This window comes from Rhinolophus sinicus, linkage group LG12 (genome assembly GCF_036562045.2).
Source record: "Rhinolophus sinicus isolate RSC01 linkage group LG12, ASM3656204v1, whole genome shotgun sequence".
NCBI classification, from domain to species: Eukaryota; Metazoa; Chordata; class Mammalia; order Chiroptera; family Rhinolophidae; genus Rhinolophus; species Rhinolophus sinicus.
Window position 1 is genome coordinate 147,456 of NC_133761.1, and position 25,564 is coordinate 173,019.

Sequence of the window (25,564 nt, forward strand, 5' to 3'; positions counted from 1 at the left end):
ATGGAAACGGGAGGGTGGCAGCCACTGAGAATGGGCAGTGTCGTTTTGTGTGGCCGTGGGTGGGCACGCAGGCTGATTCCAGTGCATTTGCGGACTGCACAGTTGGCTGTGGTGTTTCTGCACGGGGATGGGAAGGTTGGGACACATACGGGGGTTCAGATCAGTGTGGATGTTGGACATACACCAGGGATCAGAGGCCCAGCCAAGACGGTGTTATTGGCCAGGCAGGTCTGAGCTGGCTCAGGAGAGTCACCTGTGAGTTAGCCCCAGAAAACAGACTTTCCCTGAGCAGGAAAAAGCTGTGAGTGACCTCTGGTGTTCTCCAGGAGACCGCAGGCTGTCCAGTGTTTCCTCTTATCCAGGGCTCAGGCCTGGCTCATTTTTATCAGATTGTGATGGTTTTGAATTCTTTATTGTTTGCTGACTCATCTGTGTAATTAGGTGGAGGGATTGGGTTCTTTCAGGATTCTGTTGGCAAATGTGTTTGTCACTCACACTCTGGGGACTGTGCCCTGAGAAGCCAATGCGCCACCCTCCCTGGTCCCCTGTACCTTCCAGGCTCACCACGCAATGTCTAGGCAACGGAGTGTGCTTTCTCCAGAAGTGTCTTAGATGTTCCGAAGGAAGTAAGAGACGAAGTCACTGGGCTCGAGATTTCCACAAGAAGCTCTGTTTGGATTGGGTTAGAGTTGTGTTGAATTTACGCGCCAGTTTGGGTGAGATGCACATCTTGATTAGATTGTCTTGTCCCATGAATGGAGAGCGATGTGTTTCATACTCTTCTTCACAAAGGACTTGGATATTTTTAAGGCTTATTTCTAGGTACTTTATCAATTTTATAGTTCTGGCTTTTGTGAATTATATCTCTTTATAAAGTCATATTTTCTGATTGTCAATGGTAAATAGACATTGATTTTTTTATGTCAGTCTTGTTTTTTATGGTTTTGTTGAGCTCTCATTAATCATATTAAAGATTCATCGTCCATCTCCTGGGATGCTGGTCGGCTGCCCCATGAGGGCAAAGACTGAACCAAGAAGTGCCAGCACCCTGACCTTGTCCCAATGCTCAGGCTGCAGGCCTGCTGTCCCTGTAACTCAGTGATACTGTCATTCAGACTTGGGAAGTCCCCTCCTGTTGCTAGGCTTTTCATCATGAATGGGTGTAGTGTTTTATCAAGTGTATTTTGTGAGTCTGTTGATACTGATGTTTGGGGTTGAATTTTGTCCCCTTGAAAGGTATGCTGAGGTCCTAATCCTTAGCATCTGTGAGTGTGACCTTGTTTGGAAACAGGATCTTTGCAGATGCCATTAGTTGAGATGAGGTCACCTGGAGCAGGGTGGACCCTAATCCAGTAGGACTGGCATCCTTAGAAGAAGAGGGAGATACAGGGAGAGGCCGAGTGACCACGCAGGCAGAGTTTATTTAGAACGATGCGTCTACAAGCCCAGAAGTGCCGACACCCCCAGAAGCGGGAGAGAGGCCTGGAACAGCATTCCTCATGGGCTCCAGCAGGAACCAGCCCTGTTGGCATCTGGATCCTGGACTTCTGGCCTCCGGACCTGTGGGAGCACAAGATTCTGTTGTTTGAAGACACCCAGTTTTACAAGTGTAACCTTGTTATGGCGTCCCCACTGCAGGACCACACTGCAATTAGCATTTTAAAAAATTGTTATTCTGTATTTCTCGCATTCCTGGGATACTCGATTTGTGTAATTTTTTAAATAGATGCAGGTTGCTAACATTCACTTAGGATTTTTTTTCCGTGTTGGTAAGTAACGATGGCCTGTGCTTTCCTCCTTGTTCTGTTTGGCTGGTTTTCATACCAACACGGGAGCATGGCCTCCGTCTTCTGTCCTCCAAACCGTTAGCTGTTTCAGGGTGTGTGACGAGCACCTGTGCACTGTCCAGCTCTGTGGCTTGTCTGGATAGGTGTTGAACTACTGAGTCAGTTTCTTTAATGCTTGCAGGAATATTTAGGTTTTTTAATACCTTAAATCAAATTTTGTAAAATGTTTTTCTATTAAACAGTCCATTTACCTGTGTATACACATGTGAGCATAAAGCTACTCATAGTGTTCTTCTGTTTTGAAATTTCCTCCTGTACCACCTGAGGTTGGTCTCTCTCTCTCTCTCTCTCTCATTCTCTCATTCAGCTTTGTAGAGCATTCTATTTCACTAGTCTGTTCAGAGAACCACTTTCAGCTTCTCTGGGCCTCTCTTTTGTATCTTTGCTCTTGTTTGACTTTGACATTATTTTCTCAGTCCTTTCCTAACACACTGTTCGGAAACTTAGCTCATTCCCACTGTTTCTTGTAAAATGAACTTGGAGATGGTGATCATCTCTCTGCACAACTTTGGGATGTAGAATTGTCGTGCAGTTTTAAATATTTTCTAGTTTTAATTAGGATTTCTTCTAGATATTTTCTAATTTTAATTAGGATTTCTTCTTTGATTAATTTGTAACTCAGAAATGTCTTAATTTCCAAACTGTAGGTTATTTTTCATTCTTATTCTTGGTTGCCAACCTAATTTGATTTTGGTCAGAAAGCATTTTTTATTTTATTTTTTTTTTTTTTGACACTTGCTTTGTGATCTAAATCCTGAATTTTTATAATGATTTTATGATCGCTTCAAAACAAAGTTCCATTCTCTGTTAGGTCTAGGATTCTCTGTGTGCCCATTACATCTGTTACCTGTATCAATGAAGCTGCTCACTACTTTTGTCTGCCTGAGAGGTGAAGCCTCCCACTGGAATGGGCAGTTCATCAGCTTCTCCTTCAGTCGGTCCATTGAGGCTTCCTTCGTGTGGAAACCACACGTTTGGAATTGTTACGTCTTCCTGGTACATTTTTCCTTTTGTCGTTACATAGTCATCCTTTTGACCCCTTGTCGTATGCTTTTTGCCCCGATGCCTGTTTCGTTAACATAATGCCACTGTCTCTTTGGTTAGTATTTGCCTCTTACCATCTTTTCCAAACGCTAGTCTTTTACGCTGATATTTTGGGTGTGTTTCTTATAAGTAATGTTTCTTTTTCTTCTATTCCGAATGCCTGTCTGTCCTTTGGCAGGAGGGTTGTGACTATGGAGATGGCTGCTACAGGGGGACGGTTTCATTTGTCATCTTGCATCCGTTCAGGTGCACGCTTTTCATCGTTTTCTTCTCCTCTGTCGGCGGCCACGCCACGCTCACAGGCTGGCCGACATGCTGTTCGAAGGTGTTCCTGTGCAGCCCACCTTATTCCTGGCACACGGCTCTTAAGCTCCACCCCTGCACTCTGTGCACCTCATCTCCCTGGAGGGCCTGGGGGGTGTCCCTGGGGTTTGTGGTACCACCAGGAGTGGGCAACAGGCGATCCCCCAGCACTGGGCTTTACCCAGCTGATCTAATCAGTTGGGTGGAAATCACCAGCACTTTAGTTTCCCTTTATTGTTTGTCAAGATTCTTACTGTCTTGTCGTGAGTTTACGTTTTGAGTTCTCGCCAATGTGAATTGCCTGGTTACACTTTTCAGTCATTTTTCTGCTAGACTTACTGGCTTACTTTCTGTGTTTGCAAGAGTTGCTTGCATAGTCCAGATGTCACTTCCTCACTGGTTTCAGACGTTTTAAGGATCTCATACTGGGTCAGCTGCCTGCTCTCTGGTCTCTGGTGTCTTTGATTTTGATGCAACCAAGTGTACCAGTTATTTTCTTTTCTTTTCTTTTCTTTTTTGCCTTGCAGGTGATGTTTTTAATGTTTTGTTTAAAAAGTTCCTCCTCGTCCTAGGTCCAAAGATACTCTTTTGCATGTCTGGTGATAACTTTATAGTTTTATCTTTCATGTTAAGACCTGAATCTTCCTGGAGCCACCTTTGTTGGGGGGCCAGGAGGGATCCATGCTCATCTCCTAAAGCCCCTTTGCCCCACGGCACATGTCCCTTCACCACCCCCGCATGCGTCTGTTCTTACATCAGCGCCACCCAGCGCCTGGTGGTGCACCACGTCCGTCCTGAGAGTCTCGCTTACTCCTGTTTGTAGTTAAGATGCTGAGCTTGTTGTGGGCTCAGAATTCAAGCCCACATTGTTCATGGGGCAAAAGTATTACGTAACTGAACACTGCATTAGCAGTCTCTCTTAATACTTCTAGTAGTTTTTCAGTTGATTCTTTTAGTTTTTCTAGGTTGCCAATTAATGACAATTTTATCGCTTTCTTTCAAATACTTAAATTTCTTGCTTTTTAAGAAATCTTATTAAAAAAAAAAAAAAGAAATCTTATTGCATTGACTAGCATTTCCAAAACTACGACTTACCGGTGGTGAGAGATGTTCTTTCCTGCCATTAATGAGTTTGCTTTCGGCCTTTTACTACTGAATATTATGAAAGCCATGGGTTTAATACAGATATTCTCGGTCAAGTTTAAATTTTCTTTTACTTCTGAATTACTTAGAGTTTTTAAAGTTATAGATACATATTGATTTGATCACATGCCTTTGAACACCTGCCAAGATAGTCACCCACTTGTTCATTTCCCAGGTGCTGGGTGCCTGCTGTGTTCCAAGCCCCCACCCGGAAGCCTGCTGTCCCCATAGGGGTTCCTACTCCTGTTTCTTTCTCAGGTCATCAGATTACATCTGGCTGAAGCTTTGATTCTCACTGACCCCCTCCCTGTGCCCTTAGAATAGTAGCCACAGTTCGTCATTCAAGCTCCTGAAATCCAGGACGGGGCAGTGGGTGTCCTTCTCTGCCCCCCCCCCCCAGCTCTGGATGGGGCCGCAGTGGGGCTGTCCCTGCTGGAGGGCTGGTGGGTCCCAGTCCATTCCGTCCAGGCTGAGTTCCAGGCACTACAGCGAGGCGTGCTGAGGGCAGGAAAAATACCTGTTTGAGCTGATGAAAGGGGCAGCTTTGTGGGCAGGAGCCAGCACACAGGACTTGTGCCAGAGAAACTAAAAGGGCAAGGCATGTTATTTCCAATGTAGCGTGCGTGTAAACGATTACACTCACGTCGCGCCTTTTTCATTTTGCTGTTTCAGTTCTCCGCCACCAGGAGTCCTTGACAAGGACTATGAGGGTTACCGGGGCCACACGGCAGACGGCCAGCTTCTTCACTACAGGTACAGCCCACTCTCAGGTTCAGCCGTCTCCTGACCCTCGTGAGGGTGCTTTCCTTGGCAGCTCTTGGGTGAGCTGGAAAAGAGTCAGGCTTAGCAGGAAGCAACTTGCTGGCCGAGCACAGTGTGGGGGCATGAGGAGCGGCTGTCGGGTCCACCGGCACCTGGGCCAAGGCCTTCTGGAGCAGCCCCGACGCTCATGTGGCAGCTTTTGGTCCTAGGACAACCTTGTCACTGGCCACTTTGGGGAATCAGAGCCCGTGGCACTTTCCTGGAGCTTGGCAGAGGAATGAGGCCTGGGGTTCTCAGCATGTGGTCATCATGGGGTTCCAGCCATGCCTGCAGCACTTCATTGTTGATTTCAGTTGTGGAGGAGGGAGCGGACTTTGGTCTGCTTGGCCCCGGTTTCGCCTCGCCGGGTGCTGGACGGTTCTGGAGGGACCCTCAGGGACCTGGGGTGCAGCAGCAGTTAGGCTGGGTCAGGCCATCCCTTGAGCAGCTCGTGTGTCGATACTGGAACAGGCACCTCCTTCCCTGGCTGTGGGGGCCCAGGTGGGGTGTGTGCCTCGGGGTTGCCTGGGTGCCCCAGCACAGACCAGGAGTGATGCCACTGCTGGGGGTGGGGATTTGAAGACTTGAGGGCCTTTGCTGCTCTAACAGTGTTAAAGATTGAGCTTGGAAGTGGTAACTGGGTTTGTACATCAACACATCAGGAAGGGAATCTGAGCCTGCCATGGCCCCGCGATGTGGCTGTGAGGCCGTGGGTGTGTTTCCCAGCCTCCCTGTGTCCCCGCGTCCTCATCAGTCAAGTGGGGTGTGGGGGGCCGACTGGGTGGGGCCTCTGCCCTGTGGCAGTGCTGGGAAAATTTCCCGAGGTGGACTGGAACTAGGCTCGCAAGGAGCACAGGGCCGAGAGACCAAAGGAAGAGGTTGACAACTCCAGAATTAAACCAAAGTTTATTAAGGGAACTGATGGATGGAAGCCAAATCTTGGATCTCTGCACCCCAGAGGGGCTGCAGCTTAATACATGTGGTCTCCAGGAACACAAAACTTCTCAAATATAACATAGTAGAAAAACCTAGATGACCTTGGGTATGGCAGTGACTTTTTAGATACAACACCAAAGGCAAAATCCATGAAAGAAAGAAATAAGAAGCTGGGCCTCATTAAAATGAAATACTTCTGCTCTGTGAAAAACAATCTGGAGAGGATTAGACAAGTCTCAAACAAAAATATTTGCAAAAGACACATCTGATAAAGAACTGTTATCAAAAATATCTCTTAAAACTCCACAATAAGAAAACAACCTGATTTTGAAATCGGCTAAAGACCTAAACAGATATGTTACCAAAGAACACATACACATGGCAAATAAGCACATAAAAGATGACCCACATCTTATGTCATCAGGGAGATGCAAATTAAAACAATGAGATACCACGACACACCTATTAGAATGGCCAAAATCTGGAACACTGACAACACCCAATACTGGCGAGGACGTGGGGCAACAGGAACGCTCATTCACTGCTGCTGGGACTGCAGAAGGTGCCGCCACTCTGGAAGTTTGGCAGTGTCTTATAAAACTAAACGTAATCTTACTATAGGGACCACCAGTTGTGCTCCTTATTATTTACCTAAAGGAGTTGAAAACTTATGTCCTCACAAAAACATGGCTGTTTAAGCAGCTTTATTCATAATCACCATAACCTGTAAGCTGCCAAGATGTCATTCAGTGGTGATGGACAAATAAACTGTGGTCCATCCCAAATTGGGAATATTATTCAGCACTAAAAATAAATGAGCTATTGAGACACAAAAAGACATGGCGGGACTTTGCATGCATATTACTAAGTGAGAGAAGCCCATCTGATACGGCTGTCCACAGTGAGACTGCAGCCTTCTCAGATTGGCTGCTTTGGAGGCTAAAGATTTGCTCACTGGTTTGGCTTCAGATTTGGCTCCTATGGAGACAAAGATCGGTGGTTGCCATGGGTTAGACGCGGGGGGGGGTAAGGGGGGAATGAACAGGTAGAGCACAGAGGCCTTTCAGGGCAGTGAAAATACTGTATGACACTGTAATGGTGGACACATATCATTGTACATTTGTCCAAACACACAGAACACACAACACCGAGAGCGAACGAGAACTCTGGATGAGGATGATGTGTCGGTGTAGGTTCAGCCGGTGCAACCTCTTGTGTGGATGCTGATGATGGGGAGGCTTGAGTGAAGGTGGGGGCATAGGGAAATCTGTACTTTCCATTCCACTTTCTATTAATCTAAAAGTGCTCTAAGGAACAATGCCTATTAAAAAACAGGAAGAAGTAAATAGATAAACTGAACTATACCAGGGGTACCAAGAAAAGGTATACAAGTGGACACTTTAGTCACTGTTGCTCAAGCAGTAGTTCGTGGTAATCAGAAGTGTCTGGACACTGATGGGAACCACTTTGAGTACCTCTTGTCATTGCAGACGTCAAATGTGACTTGTACTCACCTTTTGTTATTGGTATATATTGACTATTAAAATTTTAATATTTTTTTTCATTTCTTAAAATTTTTCTATACATTTTTTGGGGCACCCTTTGTGTAACAAAAACGAAGAATTCAGTATGTAACTGTAAGAGCAGGTTAAACATAGCTGAATAGAAAATTAGTAAATTTCAAGGTAGATCAAGAGAAGATAGACATTGTGAAGTATGGCGCGGCCAGGGGATGGGAGATACAGGAGACCACATGAGACCACGGGCACACAATGGAAAGGACAGTAACTGATGCCCAGATGAGAGAAGACATGAGAGAAAGTAACACTTGAAAAGATAATGGTCAGGAGTTTCCAAAAGTCACAAAACATGTCAAGCCATAGATTTGAGGAAGTGCTGTGAATCCCACACACGTAAGCACATGTGCCAAATGCTAAACACAACAGGAAAAGCATACAAGCAGCCGGAAGTCGCTTGAGGGAGGAAGCATGTGGCAAGAGGTGAGCCCTGCTTGTCTCTCCTGAACTCCAGGTCTGGTCCCTGAGTGGGTGGCGCTGCTGTGGGTCGTGGGATGTGGGACGCTGTGCTGACCTCGGGCAGGCAGAGCACAGTGTGGATCTTGAATCTGAGTATCTTTCCAGCAGCGCCCAGGGGCAGTGTTGCCCGTGTTGTCGCTGAGCCAATGAGGCTCAGAAGAGGCATGGTTCCCTGCTGGGTGGAGGGGGCCAGGATTTGTGTCCCTCAACTCCCAAGGGTCCTGGCTGCTCTTAGTCTGAGTCGGGGTTTTGCAGGCAGTGTGGGCAGTCCTGTCGTCTCCATCCAGGCGCAGAGTGCTAACTGAGGACACTTAGGGTTTTTGGAACTCATGGGAGCCTCTGGTTCAAAGATGCACACAAGTGCACTGGGCACCGCGGTCTCCTGCCACAGGAGCAGGGCAGGTGCTGAGCTGGGCGCGAGGCCTGCAGGAAATGTGCCCGTGGAGTCCAGTCTGAGGCCTCTCGTGGGAGGTCCCCAGCTCTCCGTTGTAGAAATAGTTCTGTCCTCATGCTGTGCTGGGACCAGAACAGGCACCCATGGACAGGCCCTTGCTGGGAGTGTCATGATGGGCAGCAATCCAGGTGGGGGCCTGGGAGGGGCTCCCTGGAGGGAAGGCTACAGGGCTGAGTCAGGAGGTGTGTGAAGGGAGCTCCCAAGGCAGCAGAGGAGCTACTCCAGGCTGCACTGCCCAGGGCTCAGGGCCCCTGCAATGAACGGTACACAGGTCGTTTACGGGGAGCCCTCTGGCCATTGCCAGGTCCCCCCACAGGCTGCAGCCCCCATGGGGCGGGGGGTGAGGAGGAGGAGAAGTGACCGGGCCCTCTGGGCCCTGACTTCAGACACCCCTGCGGCCAGGGCAGGGGGGTAGTGGGTCTAGGCTGGCAGCGGAGTCAGACTTCTGCCTCCCCGAGGTAACCTGCCTCCCCCCCCCCCCCCCCGGACCTCCCCACCTGGTAACCTGTGCCTGTCACCCCCCCCCCAGGACCTCCTCCCTCCGGTGGAACTCGGGCACCAAGGAGCGTGTGCTCATCAAAGTTGCCGACAGGGAGCCCAGCTTCCTCTCCCCCCAGGGCAATGGGTACCCCCTGGACAGCCAGCCTGGAGGCCGCTCACGCAGACCCTCAGGTGGGCAGCATTCGCCCAGCCTGCAGACATTTGCTCCCGACACAGACGGCCCCATCTTCTTCCCAGAGCGGAGGCCATCACCCTTCCTGAAGAGGGTTGAACTGGGAAGCTGCTCCCCGCTGCTGGCCCAGCCCCGCAAGCCTGCCAGCGATTCACAGCCCTCCTCCCCGCGCTACGCCTATGAACCCCCCCTCTACGAGGAGCCCCCCATCGAGTACCAGGCCCCCATCTACGATGAGCCCCCCATGGACGTGCAGTATGAGACCAGCGGGGCCTGCCAGGCCGGCTCACCCCAGCGGTCTCCAGTCCGGAAGCCACTGGCCTTCCCTCAGTCGCCCAAGCAGGCCTCCGCCTCGCCCTTCCAGCAACTGGTGCTCACCCGGCAGAAGTGCCCCGAGCGCTTCCTGAGCCTGGAGTACAGCCCTGCTGGCAAGGAGTACGTGCGGCAGCTGGTGTACGTGGAGCAGGCCGGCTCGAGCCCCAGGCTGCGGGCAGGCCCCCGGCACAAGTACGCGCCCAACCCCAGCGGTGGCTCGCTCTCCCTGCAGCCCAGCCCCTGCCTGCTGCGGGACCAGCGCCTGGGGGTCACATCTGGGGACTACAGCAGCATGGAGGGGCCCGAGCTGCGGCACGCCCTTCCACCCACGCAGCTCCCCCAGGCTCAGGACGACGCCATGTCCTGGTCCAGCCAGCAGGATACCATGTCCTCGACAGGCTACTCGCCTGGCACCCGCAAGAGGAAGAGCAGGAACCCCTCCCTGTGCCACGCCCCCAGCGCCTCGTCCACGGACAGCCCTGGGGACCGCGACCTGCTGGAGCAGTCCCTGGCCGAAGAGAGGCCCACGTGTGGGCCCAGCCTGGCCCCGACACGCACCGAGGCCAAGGTCGGCGAGGCAGATGGGGCGCGGGGTGGGGCTGAGCCCTTCCTGGCGCATGCGCGGCTGGCCTGGGAGGCGCAGCAGGCCCACTTCCACATGAAGCAGCGGGGCAGCTGGGACTCCCAGCAGGACGGCTCTGGCTACGAGAGCGATGGAGCAGTGCCGCTCCCCATGCCTGGGCCCGTGGTGCGTGCCTTCAGCGAGGATGAGGCACTGGCCCAGCAGGAGAGCAAGCACTGGCAGAGGGGCGCCCTGGAGAGGCTTGCCTTCCCCCAGATCCTGCTCGAGAAGAGCGTCTCTGTACAGACCAACCTGGCCTCGCCGGAGCCCTACCTCCACCCCTCGCAGGTAGGTATGCGCAGCCCATCCGCAGGGGTGGGGCAGGCGGTGGTCCCCAGTCGAGGTGCCAACAGGCAGCAAGTGCCCACCCAGGGACCCCACAAGGGCAGGGCGTCCGCAGTGAGGCCCGGCTGGGTGCTGGCAAGTCACCTGGGGGTCAGGGGCTGTGCCCTGATTCCACACCATGGAGGCAGGGGAGTTGGGCGGGCAGCTCTCCCCCACAGCCCCTGAGCCTCTTCTCCCACCTGTGAATGGGCTCTCAGGGGGCTCCCACATACAGGGAGGGCCAGGATGCACTCAGCATGTCCCAAGTGACTCCCAGGACCTCAGGGTGCAGCTGGGGCTGAAGCAGAGACTCACCTGATGTGCCCTCCCTGGGCAGCACCAGGTATAACCGGTGGCCAGGCCTTTATGTCTGGGTGGCATGCCAGGAACATTGTGCCCAGGACTCCATGTGGGTGGATGCTCTGGTTCTCACCTCTTGACCCCTGACCTTTCACAGCAGTCTACTTTATGAAGCCACAGCGGAGTTTCTGCCCTGGCATCTGCTCAGAGCCGGCAGAGGCCAGAGGCCTCCAGTATCAGGCTCTTCCTGTCCACTCCCGACCCTGCCAAGGAAGATGTGCACGAACACCCAGTGTCCCCATGACAGGGCCATCTTAGTGTCCCTCCAGGCTGGAGAGCTCAGAGCACGTTTCTGTCCACGGCTTGTAACACAGGAGAACAGCAGACAGACAGAAAGAGGCTTCCTTCCGCCCCCAGACCTGCACTGGTCCCATTACCCTTGGTTTCGGGAGCAAGGAGGGCACCTCCTGGAGGTCGCATCCCCAGGACAAAGGTTGTTAGGTGGGCCTCTCTGAGTCCCTGCCCCAGCCTTGAGGGAGGGTGCTAGCACGTCTGTGCGGCAGGCAGAACAAGATGGGGTACAGCTGGGAAGGTAGTTCTGGCCCCACCCAGGGATGACCAGCAAGTGCCGCTTCCCTGCCTGACATCCCTGCCCGTACCCTGGGGCAGCAGGGAGGCCAGGCCTGTCCCCTGGCCGGGTCAGGTAGGGCCGCCACCCCCTCACAGCCCCTCTGTCCCCCCCAGTCTGAGGACCTCGGCACCTGTGCCCAGTTTGACAGCGGCCGACAGACCCGCAGCGTGATGCCCAGCGCCAGCTGTGTGTTCCCGACGTTCACTCTGCGCAAGCCGTCCTCGGAGACAGACATCGAGAACTGGGCCTCCAAGCACTTCAACAAGCACACGCAGGGCCTGTTCCGGCGCAAGGTGTCCATCGCCAACATGCTGGCCTGGAGCAGCGAGCCCATCAAGAAGCCCATGATCGTGACCAGCGACCGCCATGTGAAGAAGGAGGCCTGCGAGATCTTTAAGCTCATCCAGATGTACATGGGCGACCGGCGCGCCAAAGCGGACCCGCTGCACGTGGCCCTGGAGATCGCCACCAAGGGCTGGAGCGTGCAGGGCCTGCGAGATGAGCTCTACATCCAGCTGTGCCGGCAGACCACTGAGAACTTCCGCCTGGAGAGCCTGGCCCGTGGCTGGGAGCTCATGGCTATCTGCCTCGCCTTCTTCCCACCCACGCCGAAGTTCCACTCCTACCTGGAGGGCTACATCTACCGACACATGGACCCGGTCAACGACACCAAAGGTAAGCCTGGCATGCGGCCCGTGGCCCACACCACAGCTCTGCCTCCAGCCAGCGAGGGCCGGGCCAGAACTAGCAGGTACGTGTGGATAGATGCAGCACCTCCAAGCAGACACATGCGTCCCTTGAGGGCCACATCCTGGGTCTCCACTGGGACGTGGGAGTCCTGGGGGAGCCTTTCTTTTGGCACCGAGGCCCTGAGTCTCTTGCCACAGGCCAACAGGTGGGAGCCAGGACGAGGACACGTGTCATCCACGTCTCAGCCTGCAAGTGTCCACTCTGCTCCAAGGCCACTGGGCTGTTGCCCTGCCTGGCGAGGCAGTGAGACCATAGTCTGCTCATTTGCTCTTACGGCACTCACTCTCAGCTCTCTTGCAGCCTGGGCGTGTTTCTGAGAGCAGGGAGGTCGTGGTGACAGCTGCATAGAGTGGCCCAGCAGTGGGTTTGGCAAGACCAACAGGCTGCCGGGGTCCTGTAGGCAACATGGGTTCTGAGCTGCCCCAAGGGGTAAGGTTAGGACCAGCAGAGGTGGCCATCTGCTGACAACTTCCTGGGCCAGGTGCAGGACCAGCTTCTGCCCTGTGCTCCTGAAGGCCACACCTTGGGTTCATCTGGGCCTCAGCCTGGCCTGCTGGAGGGAGGACTCAGTGCCATGGTTGTGCCAACCAAGCAGCTGGCCTGAGTCCTGGGCCCGGCCAAGTGAGCATGGGACAGGACCCAAAAGAGCACCTGTGTCTGCAGCACACCATCCGCCACACCAGTGGTCATGGGTATTCATAGAGCATAAGCCGTGGAACCAGCATCTGTACACACACATGTGAAAATACACACTCACATGCTCACCACAGCCATGCAGGTCAGACATGCCGTAGCCTGCTCTGCAGGAGTGACCATGCACCCTGTCAGCTGGGGCCTTGCCCAGCCCAGGTGTGGGAGACGAGGGCGTGTGTACACAGTGACGGGGCCGCAGGGCAGAGCAGGGCAGTGCTGGGTCCCAGGGCAGGGGCACTGAGCACAGCACCATCCAGCACATCAGCCGTTTGGGAGCAGATCTTAAAAGCCATAGTACGTTCAGCCATGCATGCAGTTTTTGAAGCAGAATCACCGACCACACCAGACAGGTCTCCCCAGGCAGCTCCTGCCACGTGCACACAAAGACTGGCAGGCAGCCTGGCTCTGCCTGGTCTTCTCAGCCCTTCCAGGAGAAGGTAGGCTCCCGATGGCTTCTGGTTCACCTCAGATTTCTTCCTGAGGCCTTGCAATGTCACTGCCTTGAGCTGGAGGCTTGGAAGAGTGTGCATGCAGCCTGCAGGGCCCCAGGGAGAGCTTGCAGAGTGTAAAAGGTGAGTGAGCAGTGTCCTGGGGTCGGAGACTCCCAGAGCCATTCCTGCCGGCCAGGGCTTCTACTGCAATCTTGGCTTGCAGGCCCTAAGCAGGGCCCAGCAGGACACTGTCTTGGCACAGAAATTTGTGTGCCTTTGTCCTAGCATTTGTGCTGTGGGAGCCTGGCCAGCATGTCAGAGGGACTCGGGGAAGCCTAGGCAGCCATGGCTGACCGAGGCCTGGTGGTCTCAGAGCGCCGTGTGATCTGGGGCCATAGAGAGAGATGGGTTTCTGTGGTCACGCAGGCAAAGACCCGTGTCTGGACTGTGGGAGTGGGTCTCACATCTGTGGCACGGGGCTGCCCCCCCAACCAGAAGCCTGTCCCCAGCCCTGAGACCTGCTCCCAAGTGGGCGTGTGATGCAGGCCCCACTCAGCACTGAGCCCTCAGGAGAGGCCTTGTGCTCCCTCCCACTGGGCCCTGTCAAGAACGTGGGTGCTGGCTGCTGATCAGAAAGGCAGGCCCCCTCTGCCCCAGATGATGGAGCCTGTACTTAGAAAAGGAAACTGCAGCCTGTCTTGGGAATGCCGGCGAGGGCAGAGCTGAGACTGCCATGTTGGGCACCTCATTCTGAACCGTGCTTCCAGCCTCCGCTTCCAAAGCTTTTGATTCATCTGCCAGCTTGTGTGTGACATCTGTGTGGTCACCACCCTGCGGGACTAAGGTCACGTGGTGAACCCTGCTCATGTGCCCCGCATCCCTCAGCCTCGTCTCACACGTGGTCACAGCGCCCTGCCAGCACCCAAGGTGACTTCACTGCTTATCTTCCCAGGACACCCCTCAGCAGGCTCTCACAGACATTGCTTGGCTGTGGGCACAGCAGCCAGCAGCTCTGCCATTTGCTCTGCAAAGGAGCATGGTGAGGGCTGCAGACCGTGGGGCTTCCAGTCACTGCCGCGCATTTCATGCATTCACACCTTAGCAGCACTTACCGGCTTCCAAGTAGAGACCGTACATCAAACACATGCATTTAATCGGACTTAATCTTGAACTCCCGCTAAAAGAACAGTTGAAGGAATTTATAAAAGGCAAAAAAACAAAAGTCACAAAGGAATGTAAAATAATGCAGCCACTGTAGAAAACAATGGCTATTCATTAAAAAATTAGACATAGAATTACCATAAGATCCAGCAGTTTTTCTGGGTGCATACCCAAAAGACTTGAAAGCAGAGACATGAACAGGTATTTACATACCCATGTCCCCGGCAGTATATTCACAGTAGCCAGGAGGTAGAAGCAGTGCGTCAAAAGGTGAATGGATGAACAAAATGTGTTTACACACAATGGAATATCATTCAAGCCTCAACAAGGGAGGAGATTCTGACACAGGCTACCACGTGGATGAACCTCGAGGACATTATGCTGATGAAAGAACCCATCACAGAAAACCAAATACTCTGTGCATCCACTCATTCGACACCCCCAGAGGAGTCAGATTCATAGAGACAGAATGTAGTAAAACTGTAGTTACCATGGGTTAGGGGCAGGGAGAAATGGAGAGTTGTTTAATGCTACAGAATTTCCACTTGGGATGCTGAAAAAGTTCTGGAGACAGTTGGAGGCGAGTGTTGCACAACAATGTAAATGAACTTAATGCCATTGAACTGCACGATCAAATATGAAAATGGTAAATTTTATGTTATGTATATTTCATCACAATTTAAAAAAAAAAATGGAACGGACAAGGAGGAGGAAGAACTGTGTTTTGGAAGCTGAGAAGCCCTGGACAAGTCACAGAAAACTGACTTGGCAGACCAAGAAAAGTGGGTCCCAAGCAGATGGCGGGAAAGCTCAGAAGCCAAAGCAGGTAGCAAACCTTTAAAAGCTCAGTAGTGGGTGGAGCCACGACTGTTCCTCTAACGATGTTTTGGGAAGGAGGTGACCTTGAAGATGAAAGCAAAAGGACTAGTTCAAAATCTGTTTATAACAACAACAAAAAAAAACACAGATGCAGTGGAGTGAGGGAAAGCATAGATACTGAATCCAGGGCATTTGGACTCAAATCTAAGCCACATTTCCAAAATAGACCATATTCTAAGCCTTAGATATCTCAATAAATGTTAAAGAGTGTAAATCATAGAAAGTGTGTTCTTTAACTACAAGGAATTTAATTAGCAATCAGTAAGATGACGATATCTGAAAAATCCCTAAGTATTTGTACTACTGAATGACCCATTGGTCAAATAAAAATCAAAAGGGAAATTAGAAAGTATTTTAAACTGAAAGAAAATGAAAACATAACATTCTGACTTTGTAGGATGCAGCCAAAGCAGTTCTTAGAGGGACATTTTATAGCACAGTATTAGAACTACCTGTGTTAGAAAAATAAGATCTGAAATCAATGACCTCAGCTTCTACTTTAAGAAACTTAAAAAAAAGTAAGTTATATCAAAAGTAAGCAGAAGAAAGGAAATAAGATCAGAGTAGATGACAGTCAAAGAGAACAGAAAAATCAATGAAATAAAATGGTGATTCTTTGAGAAGATCAGTAAAATTGATATACGTCAAGCTAGACTGATCAGGACAAAAATAGAGAAGACAAGAATTATCAACATCAAGAATGGCAGACGCTATTACTACAGATTCAACAGATGTTGAAAGCATAATAAGGAAATGTTATGAACAACTTTATGCCAATAAACTTGACAATTTAGAGGAAATTGACAAATTCCTTGAAAGATACAAACTACCAAAGATCACTCAAACAGCCAGAAGAATCATATATCTATTAAAGAAATTTGACATTTAAAAACTTTTCCACAAAAAAATTCAAGGCCCAAATGTTGAATTCTACCATACATTTTGTTTGTTTAGCAATTCTTTACAAACTCATCCTGAGAATTGAAGTAGAGGGAATATTTCCCAATTCATTCTATTCCAGAATCAGAAAAGAGCATTACAAGAAATAAAAGTGCAGACCCTATCCTTCATGAACATAGAGCAAAAATTAACAGTATTTTAGCAAATTGAATCCAACAATATATAAAAAGATAATGCATCTTGAATAGATGGGGTTTATTCATTAAGTCAAACGTTGGTTTAACATTCAGTTGTCAGTTGTAATTTGAACTATTTAACAGAGTAAAAAAGGAAAACCATATGATCATCTCAAATGTAGAAGCAGCATTTCACAAAACCAAACTGTAAAACTGAAAACTAAAACTTCTAGAGTAAAACATAGAAAATCATTGTTTTCTTGAGTTAGGCAGTTTTCATATGTGATACTAAAAGTACTGCCTATAAGAGAAAAACATTGATAAATTGGGCTTAGTCAAAATTAAATCTGCTCTTCAAAAGGTACTGCTAAGAGAATGAAAAGATAAACCAGTTAAGATACAGCATACAGGCACGGAGAGGAGTCTGGAGGGATCTGTGTGGTGATGGATTAGAGCTGGAGGCATCAGCATGGAAATACTTGCAGATGTGTGTGCAGGGGCCAGTACACATGTGACTTTCCTGGCTCTTTCTGTCCGCCCAGTAGACGTGAGCACACCTGACACCCAGATCTTGGTTTCTAACCCCTCTTTCTACTAAAAGAACCAGAGCTCCTGGGAGAAACAGCTGCTTCTAGGGCTTGAGCTGTGCCTGAGAGAGACATGCTGGAGGGCAAGGGGATGCCAGGCAAGTGGTGGGACAGGAGATCCCAGTGCCCAGAGCTGGAGCAATTTGAGTAACAAAATAAAGTTATGTTAGATTGTGACCCAAAGTGTAAAACCAATGTCTGTAATTCCATAACGATGTAAGAGTGGTTAGATGATGATTGATTGATTGATAGATAGATAGATAGATAGATAGATAGATAGATAGATAGATAGATAGATGAAAGGAGGAAGGAAGGAAGGAAAGAAGGAAGGAAGGAAGGAAGGAAGGAAGGAAGGAAGGAAGGAAGGAAGGATAAGATGATAGATGGACGGATGATAGGTAGATGATAATAGAAGATAGATGATACATTAATAGAATGTAGATAATAGGTATTTGAGATAGATGATAGAAGATAGATGATAATAGAAGATAGATGACAGATAATAGGTAGATAGATAAATAGATGATAGAAGATAGATACATAGACAGATGATAGGTTAATAGGAGATAGATAGATAGATAGATAGACAGACAGACAGACAGACAGACAGACAGACAGATAGACAGATGATAGACAAATGGTAGGTGATAGATGGCCACACAGGTACATAGCTATCTCCCGCACGCTGTGTAGGTGGCACACTGTTGGAGGAGTCAGAACTCACTCCACCCTTCGTGTGTACGTGCAAAGTGACTTCCATGTGGAGTCCCCGACGGAGGGGTAACGAAGGGGTCCACATCAACTGCTGTTATTTTTTGCAGACTGGGAGGTGTGCCCGGGCCCCTCTCTCAGTGCCTCCAGCACCAGCTCATTAAAGAAGGAGGGCTGCACCCCTGCCTTTCTGGGGCTCGAGGGTCATGAGCGGACCTCCTTTGTGCAGAAGGACCCCTGGCACCTCCCCCAGCCACACAGCCAGACACGCTCGCACATGCGTGGGCACATCTGCGTGGTCCACACACGACCCTGCCTGTCCTCGGGTGTGAGCAGGAGGCAGCCGCTCACAGGACACTCGCCTGCACCAGCACTCCTGGGCCGGCCCCCAGCCCCCAGCTGGGCCTTGGCCAGTGGAATGCAGTGGGGTCCCTGTGGGCGTGTGTTCCTAGCTTTTTGTTCTGGTCCTCATGGCTCTGTTTGCTCCCCAGTGACACAGCACATGAAAGAGCTCCTGGAAAGGAACACTAAGAAGAAGTCCAAGTTGAGAAAGAAACCCAAGCCCTATGTTGAGCAGCCGGATGGTAGGGCCTTTCTGCAGCCCTGGGCTGCGTCTGCACAGCTCTGCTCTCCGGCCTCGGCCGCCTGCCTCTTCTCTAACCACTTCTGGGCTGGGGGTTGGGGGTGGGCACTAACCCACAGGCCTGTGGCCTCCTCCTGAGCTGGCTGGAGGCCCCGGGTCAGTGACCAGTGATATAGTTCCCGGGAGAGGCCACACCTGCCCTGTGCCTTTCTCTGTGGTGCTCAGAACAGTGTCCAATTTGCATGCTGGTTCTCAGTGGGGAGGGGGCCGAGGCCTGCTGGGGCCGCCCCAGGTAAGTGCTTGACCTTAAGCCCTGGTGTCACTGGGGCAGGGGGCAGAGCCTGGCACTACCTGCCTGGGGATTCTCCGCCTTCCCTGCCAGGCCCCCATCCCTGGCTCAGGAGCCCCACCCTGTCCAAGCTCTAGGGAAGCTCTGCCCACCCAAGGCTGTGCCCTCCCTGTTGGGATTGCTGGTGGTCCCATGGCTGTCATCCAGCCTGGCTCTGCCCCTCTTTCTCTGAGACCACGGGACCTCAGCGGGCAGGAGAATGGGCAGCTGTGACCCAGGATTCCCAGCTGCACTTGGGCCACTCTGGTCTGGGATGGGGAAGGTGCTCTGAGCCTCTGTCTGAGCCCATTCCTGAGAGTGGGGCTGCCGCAGTGAGGTGGGGCTGAGGGCACAGCGGGCAGATTCCTCTCGGCCTGGGCCAGGCTGAACAGGACACTGCAGCCTGAGGTGTTGAGAGGGGAAGAGGGTGCTGGACCCCTGACGCCCCAAGGTCAGTGCCAAGAGATGGCAGGTCAGTGCCAAGAGATGTCAAAACAGGTGGGACAGTGGGCTGGGAGCAGAGCACTCCACACCACTGAGGGTTTCCCCGGGCTCCCCATGGGCACTGCCTGACCCCCTGGGCATTCAGACACCCATGGTCCTGGCCCAGGAGGCTGTGCCCATGGCAGCACACGGTGCAAAGGGCTCTGGGCATGCATGACCCCAGTCCCTGGTCTGCCCACAAAACTGACACCAGCAGCTGCTTTTGCTGGGCCCTCACTGGGCACCAGGCTGCACGGTCAGCCCTTTACAGCACCTGTGACGCAGGTGTCGTTCCTGTCCCTGTCCCACAGAGGAGGGAACTCAGGCCCAGAATGGCTGCGTCTGGCCATCAGCAGCCAGGAGGCTGCAGGCACAGCCGTTTCAGATCACAGCCTGCTGGAGATGCGGGTCAGGGCATGTCTCCCCAGTCGTCCCCACGACGAGGGACAGGAGGCACTTGCCCGAGGGGTAGGTGGGCACAACCCCAGTGTGAGGGAGAGCGAGTCCTTCTGCAAGGTACTCCCTGGGCTCCCAGTGGTCAGAGCACAGCCTGGGTCCCACTGCTCAAGCATCGTCCATTCTCCCCAAAGCAAGAGCACCCCCAGAAGGGCCTCGTCAGCCTGTGGCAGACGGTAACAGGTACTGTGTTCCCAGCTAGTTGATCAGAGGCTGCAGCTGGGACTCTGCCAGGTCTCTGTGGGTCCCCGCGGACCTGAAACATTTTCCAGGGTTTAAACATCTGTGAGAAATGTTTGGTTTTTATTTTGATTACTCCAAAAAATCCCCTTACCAGTTATAACAGCAGAAGTATTTTGTGAAAGTTAGAAATGAGATTTTCACGGATTAAGACATGTTTGTGTTCTGCACACTGGGGTCCAAGGATCCCCATGTCCTCAGACAAACAGAAGAAACTGCTTCCTTTCTGAGAAGATTCGCGCAGTTGGGTTTGAGGCCTGGGTCGGCCCTGGCCTGGCAGACAGCTGGCACTTGGGCAGGCGGGCCCAACAGGGGCAGAGCCTTGAAAGGGTCTGTCCTGAGCCTGCACGTGTCCAGCCCTCAGTCTGTCTCTTGGTCTGTGGATGTGGTCCGATGGCTCCTCTACGTTTGGCCTCAGTGTACTCTCTGGCTTGCTGCTGCTTCCTCTTCCCTTCCTTTTCCTGGGGCAGCAAAATTGCTCCATACATTTCAGACTCTGCCCCGTGGGGTCTCCTCTCTCCTCATCCCTGTATCTGGACAGCCCCCGGGCCAAGGTCCCTGAGGTCCTTGCCCTCAGAATTCCGGCACAGCCATCTGCCATGACCACGGACTAGAACTTCTGCCAGGGGTGGAGTCTTCAAAAGCCCCCAGCCTCAGGCAGAGCCCAAAGGTATTGCCCTCCCAGTGACACCCAGGCTCAGGACACAGGGCACCTGTCCACACTTGTCTCTTTCCACCGTGGGCCAGGCCCAGGGCCTCCCTTCCCCCCCACCCCCGTTTAGGCCGTCCTCAACCAAGCAGGACCATGTGCTGGCCCAGACAGTGGCCTCTGAATGCCTCCAGGCCTGCTGCACGTGGAAATGACCCTTCTCAGGCACCCAGGGCCAGCTGGGAGAGGAAGCCTGGTGTTCTGAGCCCCTGCGACCCAGGCCCAGCCCTGTCCTGCCTGTGGCTCCTCAGTGTTGACAGCCTCATCCCCAAACTGCCTTTCCTGGACGTGGGGGGTAGGGGGTCTGGCAGAGGGGTTCCTTCTCCAGCCTGGCTCTTCGGAGGTGACAGAAGTGCCCCCTTCTCCATGTGGGTTTCTGCTCCAGAGGACAGTCCTGGGGAATGATGGCCACCGCCCTGGCAAGGGGCTGGCAGGAGCTGCCTCTCCTCATCCCTTTGCTGCTTCCTGCCCCAGCCACAGCTGACCTGCAGCCCCTGTGACCCACACACACACACCAGGCCGACCAGCATCCATTCTTTTCCAGGGGTAGCGATCAGCACGTATGCCAAGTACTGCTACCACAAGCTGCAGAAGGCGGCCCTGACTGGGGCAAAGAAGGTACCAGCTTCTCCCAGCACAGCCAGCAGGAGGGGGTGGGCTGTGCTGGTGATGCCTAGCAGGGTCCAAAGGGAGGTGGGGGCAGTGTTGTGGGAACCCACCTGGCAGGCAGCCAGGGACGGCCTCGGGCAGGGGCACACCCCCAGCTCAAGTGCCAGTGCAGGCCAAGGGGTGTGCCAGGCCAGGGCACCAGGTCCCAACCTAGTGAGGATGGCAGCGTCCCCAGCTGCTCCAGGCCTCCCACCATCTGGCTGGCATGGCTAGGTGCAGAGGGCAGGCCCGGCTCCCAGAGGGGACCCTCACCCCTGGCAGGTGGGCTCAGAAGACCAGCACGTGCTCCTCTGCTCACACTGGGCCCAGACTCATCACAGACCTGCCAGGGATGGGCACCACCCTACAGACAGGTGAGCCGGTCCCAGGTAGGTAGACAGGCAGATGGTTCTAGCAGCACGTTCCACTGCTGTTCTGACACCTGCCATCTGGTAGCTACCCCCTTCCACAGCCCATCCCATCCTCCTTGGCCCCATAGAGGACGGGAGGCCTCAGTACACCACACGGCTGAGCCTTTTCCCCTGGCATGTTGGGACCTGCGGCCATCCTCCCCTCCTGCTGTCTGGACAGTGTAGCATCTGCCCCCCCACACACACACCTTTCAACCTGCTGCCCATCCAGGAATCCCCTGGACCCTCCTGCACTCCTGGAAGACAGCTGCCTCACTGTCCCCGAGCCTGGCGCCCCCTCCCCACCGTCTCACCCCTGAGTGCGTTGCTCCAGCCCTGCCGCAAGCAGACTGCACCCACCCCAAGGCCACCTCACGTGATCCCTCTGGCCCCAGGCAGCTCCCAGACTGGCCTACCTAGGAGTCACTCCCACCTGGCTCCCTTGAAACTCAGGATGCTGGTGGTGGCCCAACAGGGAGCTCTGGCGGGTCAGCAACCTGGAGCTCAGGGATGAGAGGAGCCGAGAGCGGCCTTCGGGTGTGGGCAGAGGCGGGCGGTGGGGCCACCAGCACAGTGGCTGTCTCCGCAGGGGCTGAGGAAGCCCAACGTGGAGGAGATCCGGCATGCCAAGAACGCCGTGTTCAGCCCGTCCATGTTCGGCAGCGCGCTGCAGGACATCATGAACATGCAGAAGGAGCGCTACCCTGACCGCCAGCTGCCCTGGGTGCAGACACGGCTGTCTGAGGAGGTGCTGGCACTCAACGGCGACCAGACGGAAGGCATCTTCAGGTGCCCCGCCACCTGGGCCCTGGGTGTGGGGCCTCGGGCAGACGGGCCATTGGGCTCCAGGCCTGGGTAGCAGAGTCAGCAAGTACGGCCCCGAATGGCCAGCGTGCGGGTGAGGAGGCGCCCTGGAGCTAGTGGAAGAGCCAGGCCACTGTGTGTGGCCAGGAGAGACAGGGCAGGCAGGGGCCCGCCCTTAGGAGGCAGTTCAGCAGGGTTGTCCCCCTGAATGGCAGCACGCCCAAACCCAGGCAGGACGACTGGCTAGGGACAGTGTCACTGCAGTAATAGCCACTGGGACACCAGCCATGGGTAGGGCCTGCGATATGACCTGGAGAGATGTACCAACTCCACTAGTCCTCACCTGTGAGTGGGGATGACGGTCCCTGCCCCATTGGGGGGTGGCACATGGCCAAGTCACCTGCTGTCATGACTTACCTACCCAGGCCTCAGAAGGACAACTGGGGAAACAGGCTGGTGGGTCTGGGCCTCCGTAGCCCTGCAGAAGAATGCATCTGCTTGGGGCAAGGGCCCCAAGACACACTTCCCTGGTGAGAGGGAGGCCACTCAGGTCGGAAGGGGATGAGCAGCCCGGACTGGAGGAACTCGGGTTCCTCCGTGACGCCCGCCCTGTGTTCCGCAGAGTTCCTGGGGACATTGATGAAGTGAACGCCCTGAAACTACAGGTGGACCAGTGGAAGGTTCCTACAGGCCTGGAGGACCCCCACGTCCCTGGTGAGCCCCCACGTCCCTGGTGAGCCCCCAGCTCCCTGGGTAGCAGGAGCAGGCCTGATCCGTATAGTTCAGACGTTCTGTTCCTGGCCTATTTCCAGCACAGACGTACCCCCTGTCCACTGGACAGCCGCCCCCGGGGTCCTCCCTCCATTCTTGCCTACTCACAGCAGCTGCACAGCCCTTCGGAGAAGTCCTTTTGCGCATCAATCCCGGCATAATCCCCCAGGCTTCCAGGAGCAGCCCACGCCCTCAGGTCCAGGAGCTCGCTAGCCTTTGGGCCCGCGCAGCCCACCTTGACCAGAAGGACCCTTTCCAGTCAGGTTCCGGCCACCGGCCGTTCAGGCCGCCTGTTGCCCCTTTCACGCCCTCCGCGCGGTTCAGGCGAGTGCTCCACCGCACCATGTTCTACGCAGGGGTGCCAGGCCCCCGGGCCTGGCTGAACCCCCGTGCTGTGCCCGCAGCGTCGCTGCTGAAGCTGTGGTACCGGGAGCTGGAGGAGCCCCTGATCCCGCACGAGTTCTACGAGCAGTGCATCGCGCACTACGAGAGCCCCGAGGCCGCGGTGGCCGTGGTGCACGCGCTGCCGCGCATCAATCGCCTGGTGCTGTGCTACCTCATCCGCTTTCTCCAGGTGCGCTGCGGGTCCCGCCCAGACTACGCCCCCGCCCCTCGCCCCTCCCACGTCCCACCCAATCCCGGGCACTCCCTACGCCGCGCCCCGGCCCACCATCCGCTGCCCCGCGCAGGTGTTCGTGCAGCCCGCCAACGTGGCCATCACCAAAATGGACGTCAGTAACCTGGCCATGGTGATGGCGCCCAACTGCCTGCGCTGCCGATCGGACGACCCACGTGTCATCTTCGAGAACACTCGCAAGGAGATGTCATTCCTGCGCGTGCTCATCCAGCACCTGGACACCAGCTTCATGGAGGGCGTGCTATAGCACGTGGGCCGAGGGACCGAGGGTGGGGACAGAGCCGAAGCTCGGGTGCGCCCGGGCAGGGGAGCACGCGGGGAGGGGGGAGGGAACGCCCCAGCCGCGGAGGTCGCATGCCAGGCTCCGCCCATGCCCGCCCCAGCCCTGGAACCCCCCCCATCTCCCCCACCCAGGCCTTCGGCCTGAGGGCGCAGCCAGGGCAGAGGGGCTACAGGAAGGGTGCCTCTGGTCCCCCGCCTAGTGGCCAGTTCCATGGGCATTGCCTCCCCAACGCCGGCCGTAGGTCAGCCCCGAGAAAGTGCCTTCTGTTTCCTGGAGCCAAGTGACACTGCCCCTCCCGGGCACCCGAGAGCACACGCCAACCTCCCCAGGGTGAGCTGCCTCCCAAGGGCTCCTGCGCTCAGTCTGGCCCTGGCCTGGGCTCTGCCAGGCTGCCCCTCTCTCCCTCTGCCTCGCGGCCTGCAGCTTCCACCCTCTCCAGCCCCTGCCCTCCCATTCCCCCGCCACCTGTGGCCTCCATCGTAGTCACTGCACAGGAGTTTGGGGGCTCCAGGGCACGGGGCTGTCCTCCACCAGAGCCAGGCCCAGCTGGTCCAGGGCCCGGCGGACTATCTGGGTGGGGAGGGGCCCCCAAACCAAAGTCCTCTGGGGGTCAGGGTTGGGCAGGCATTCTTGGGGCAGGGTGGGGGAGGGGCGAGAGTATTTTTTCTTGGTGTGACTATAAATTCAGAATCTGTCCTGCACCCTAACCCGCCTGTGTATAGACATATAAATAGTGAAAGATATAAGAACTAAATTTGCTAATGACATAGTTTTAACCCAAATGCTATTTATCTCTGAGCCGTACTAGCCCGTCCTCTGTGCAGAGCGAGTTGCTATCTATCATTCCTTTATTTTCTTCTCCACTTTCTTGGCGTCCGACCAAAAACCGAACCTTGCTCCATCCCTACTCAGGAACTGCAGCAGATGAGCGGGAAGGAGCTAAGCTGGGGGGCAAGAGGGTGTCCAGGACTGCCCTTCCTGCAGGCCAGAACTGGGGGGGGGGGGTACCTAGACTCTCAGTTTGTACATTTTCCACTTTGGGATTTTGAGTTCCAATTATAAAAGTTAATTTCTCCCCAGTTTTTATATATATATATTTTTTAGAGTTGAGTTTTTATTTATTAAAAAAAGAAAAAAGCCCAGCCGTGCAGAGGCCCCAGGTGACCCTGGGGGTGCGTCCTAGTCAGGTGGTCTCAGGGCCTGGGCCGGGACGGCCTGGCCACAGACTGACAGGTGACAACTCTTTGTGTGAATAAAGTACATATGGAAACTTGCGAGCCATGGTCGCTGCCTGTTTTCTCCCGTAGCTGCAGGAGTCTAGTCGGGGGCTGGGCAGCTTACCACAGTGGGCAATCGGTTGCTGATACGGGCATCTGGATGGCTAGGTCTGGGGAGAATGTGAAAAGCGGCCAGTAGGAGTGGGGAAGGAGAAGGGAGAGGGGCGAAGGTGGGGTGGAGGAAAAGAGCAAGGCTGCTTCCCGAGGTGCTGGGGCCA

At 54.0% G+C, this 25,564-nt stretch overlaps 1 protein-coding gene across 5 annotated transcripts in view; it reads left to right on the forward strand.

Annotated features, from left to right (window-relative positions):
- The window catches only part of ARHGAP39 (Rho GTPase activating protein 39), a 57,648-nt gene extending 32,305 nt beyond the window's left edge, over positions 1-25,343 (forward strand). Inside the window, exons 4-12 of one of the 5 annotated variants that reach the window (XM_074316522.1) lie at positions 5,010-5,090; positions 9,094-10,462; positions 11,543-12,104; positions 18,209-18,301; positions 21,061-21,134; positions 22,164-22,363; positions 23,001-23,092; positions 23,554-23,723; positions 23,839-25,343. In XM_074316522.1, the coding sequence (XP_074172623.1) occupies positions 5,010-5,090; positions 9,094-10,462; positions 11,543-12,104; positions 18,209-18,301; positions 21,061-21,134; positions 22,164-22,363; positions 23,001-23,092; positions 23,554-23,723; positions 23,839-24,033 (2,836 nt within the window). In that variant the 3' untranslated portion in view covers positions 24,034-25,343. The other 4 variants (XM_074316523.1, XM_074316524.1, XM_074316525.1 and 1 more) reach the window with 4 other exon arrangements.
- The last annotated feature ends 221 nt before the right edge of the window (positions 25,344-25,564 follow it).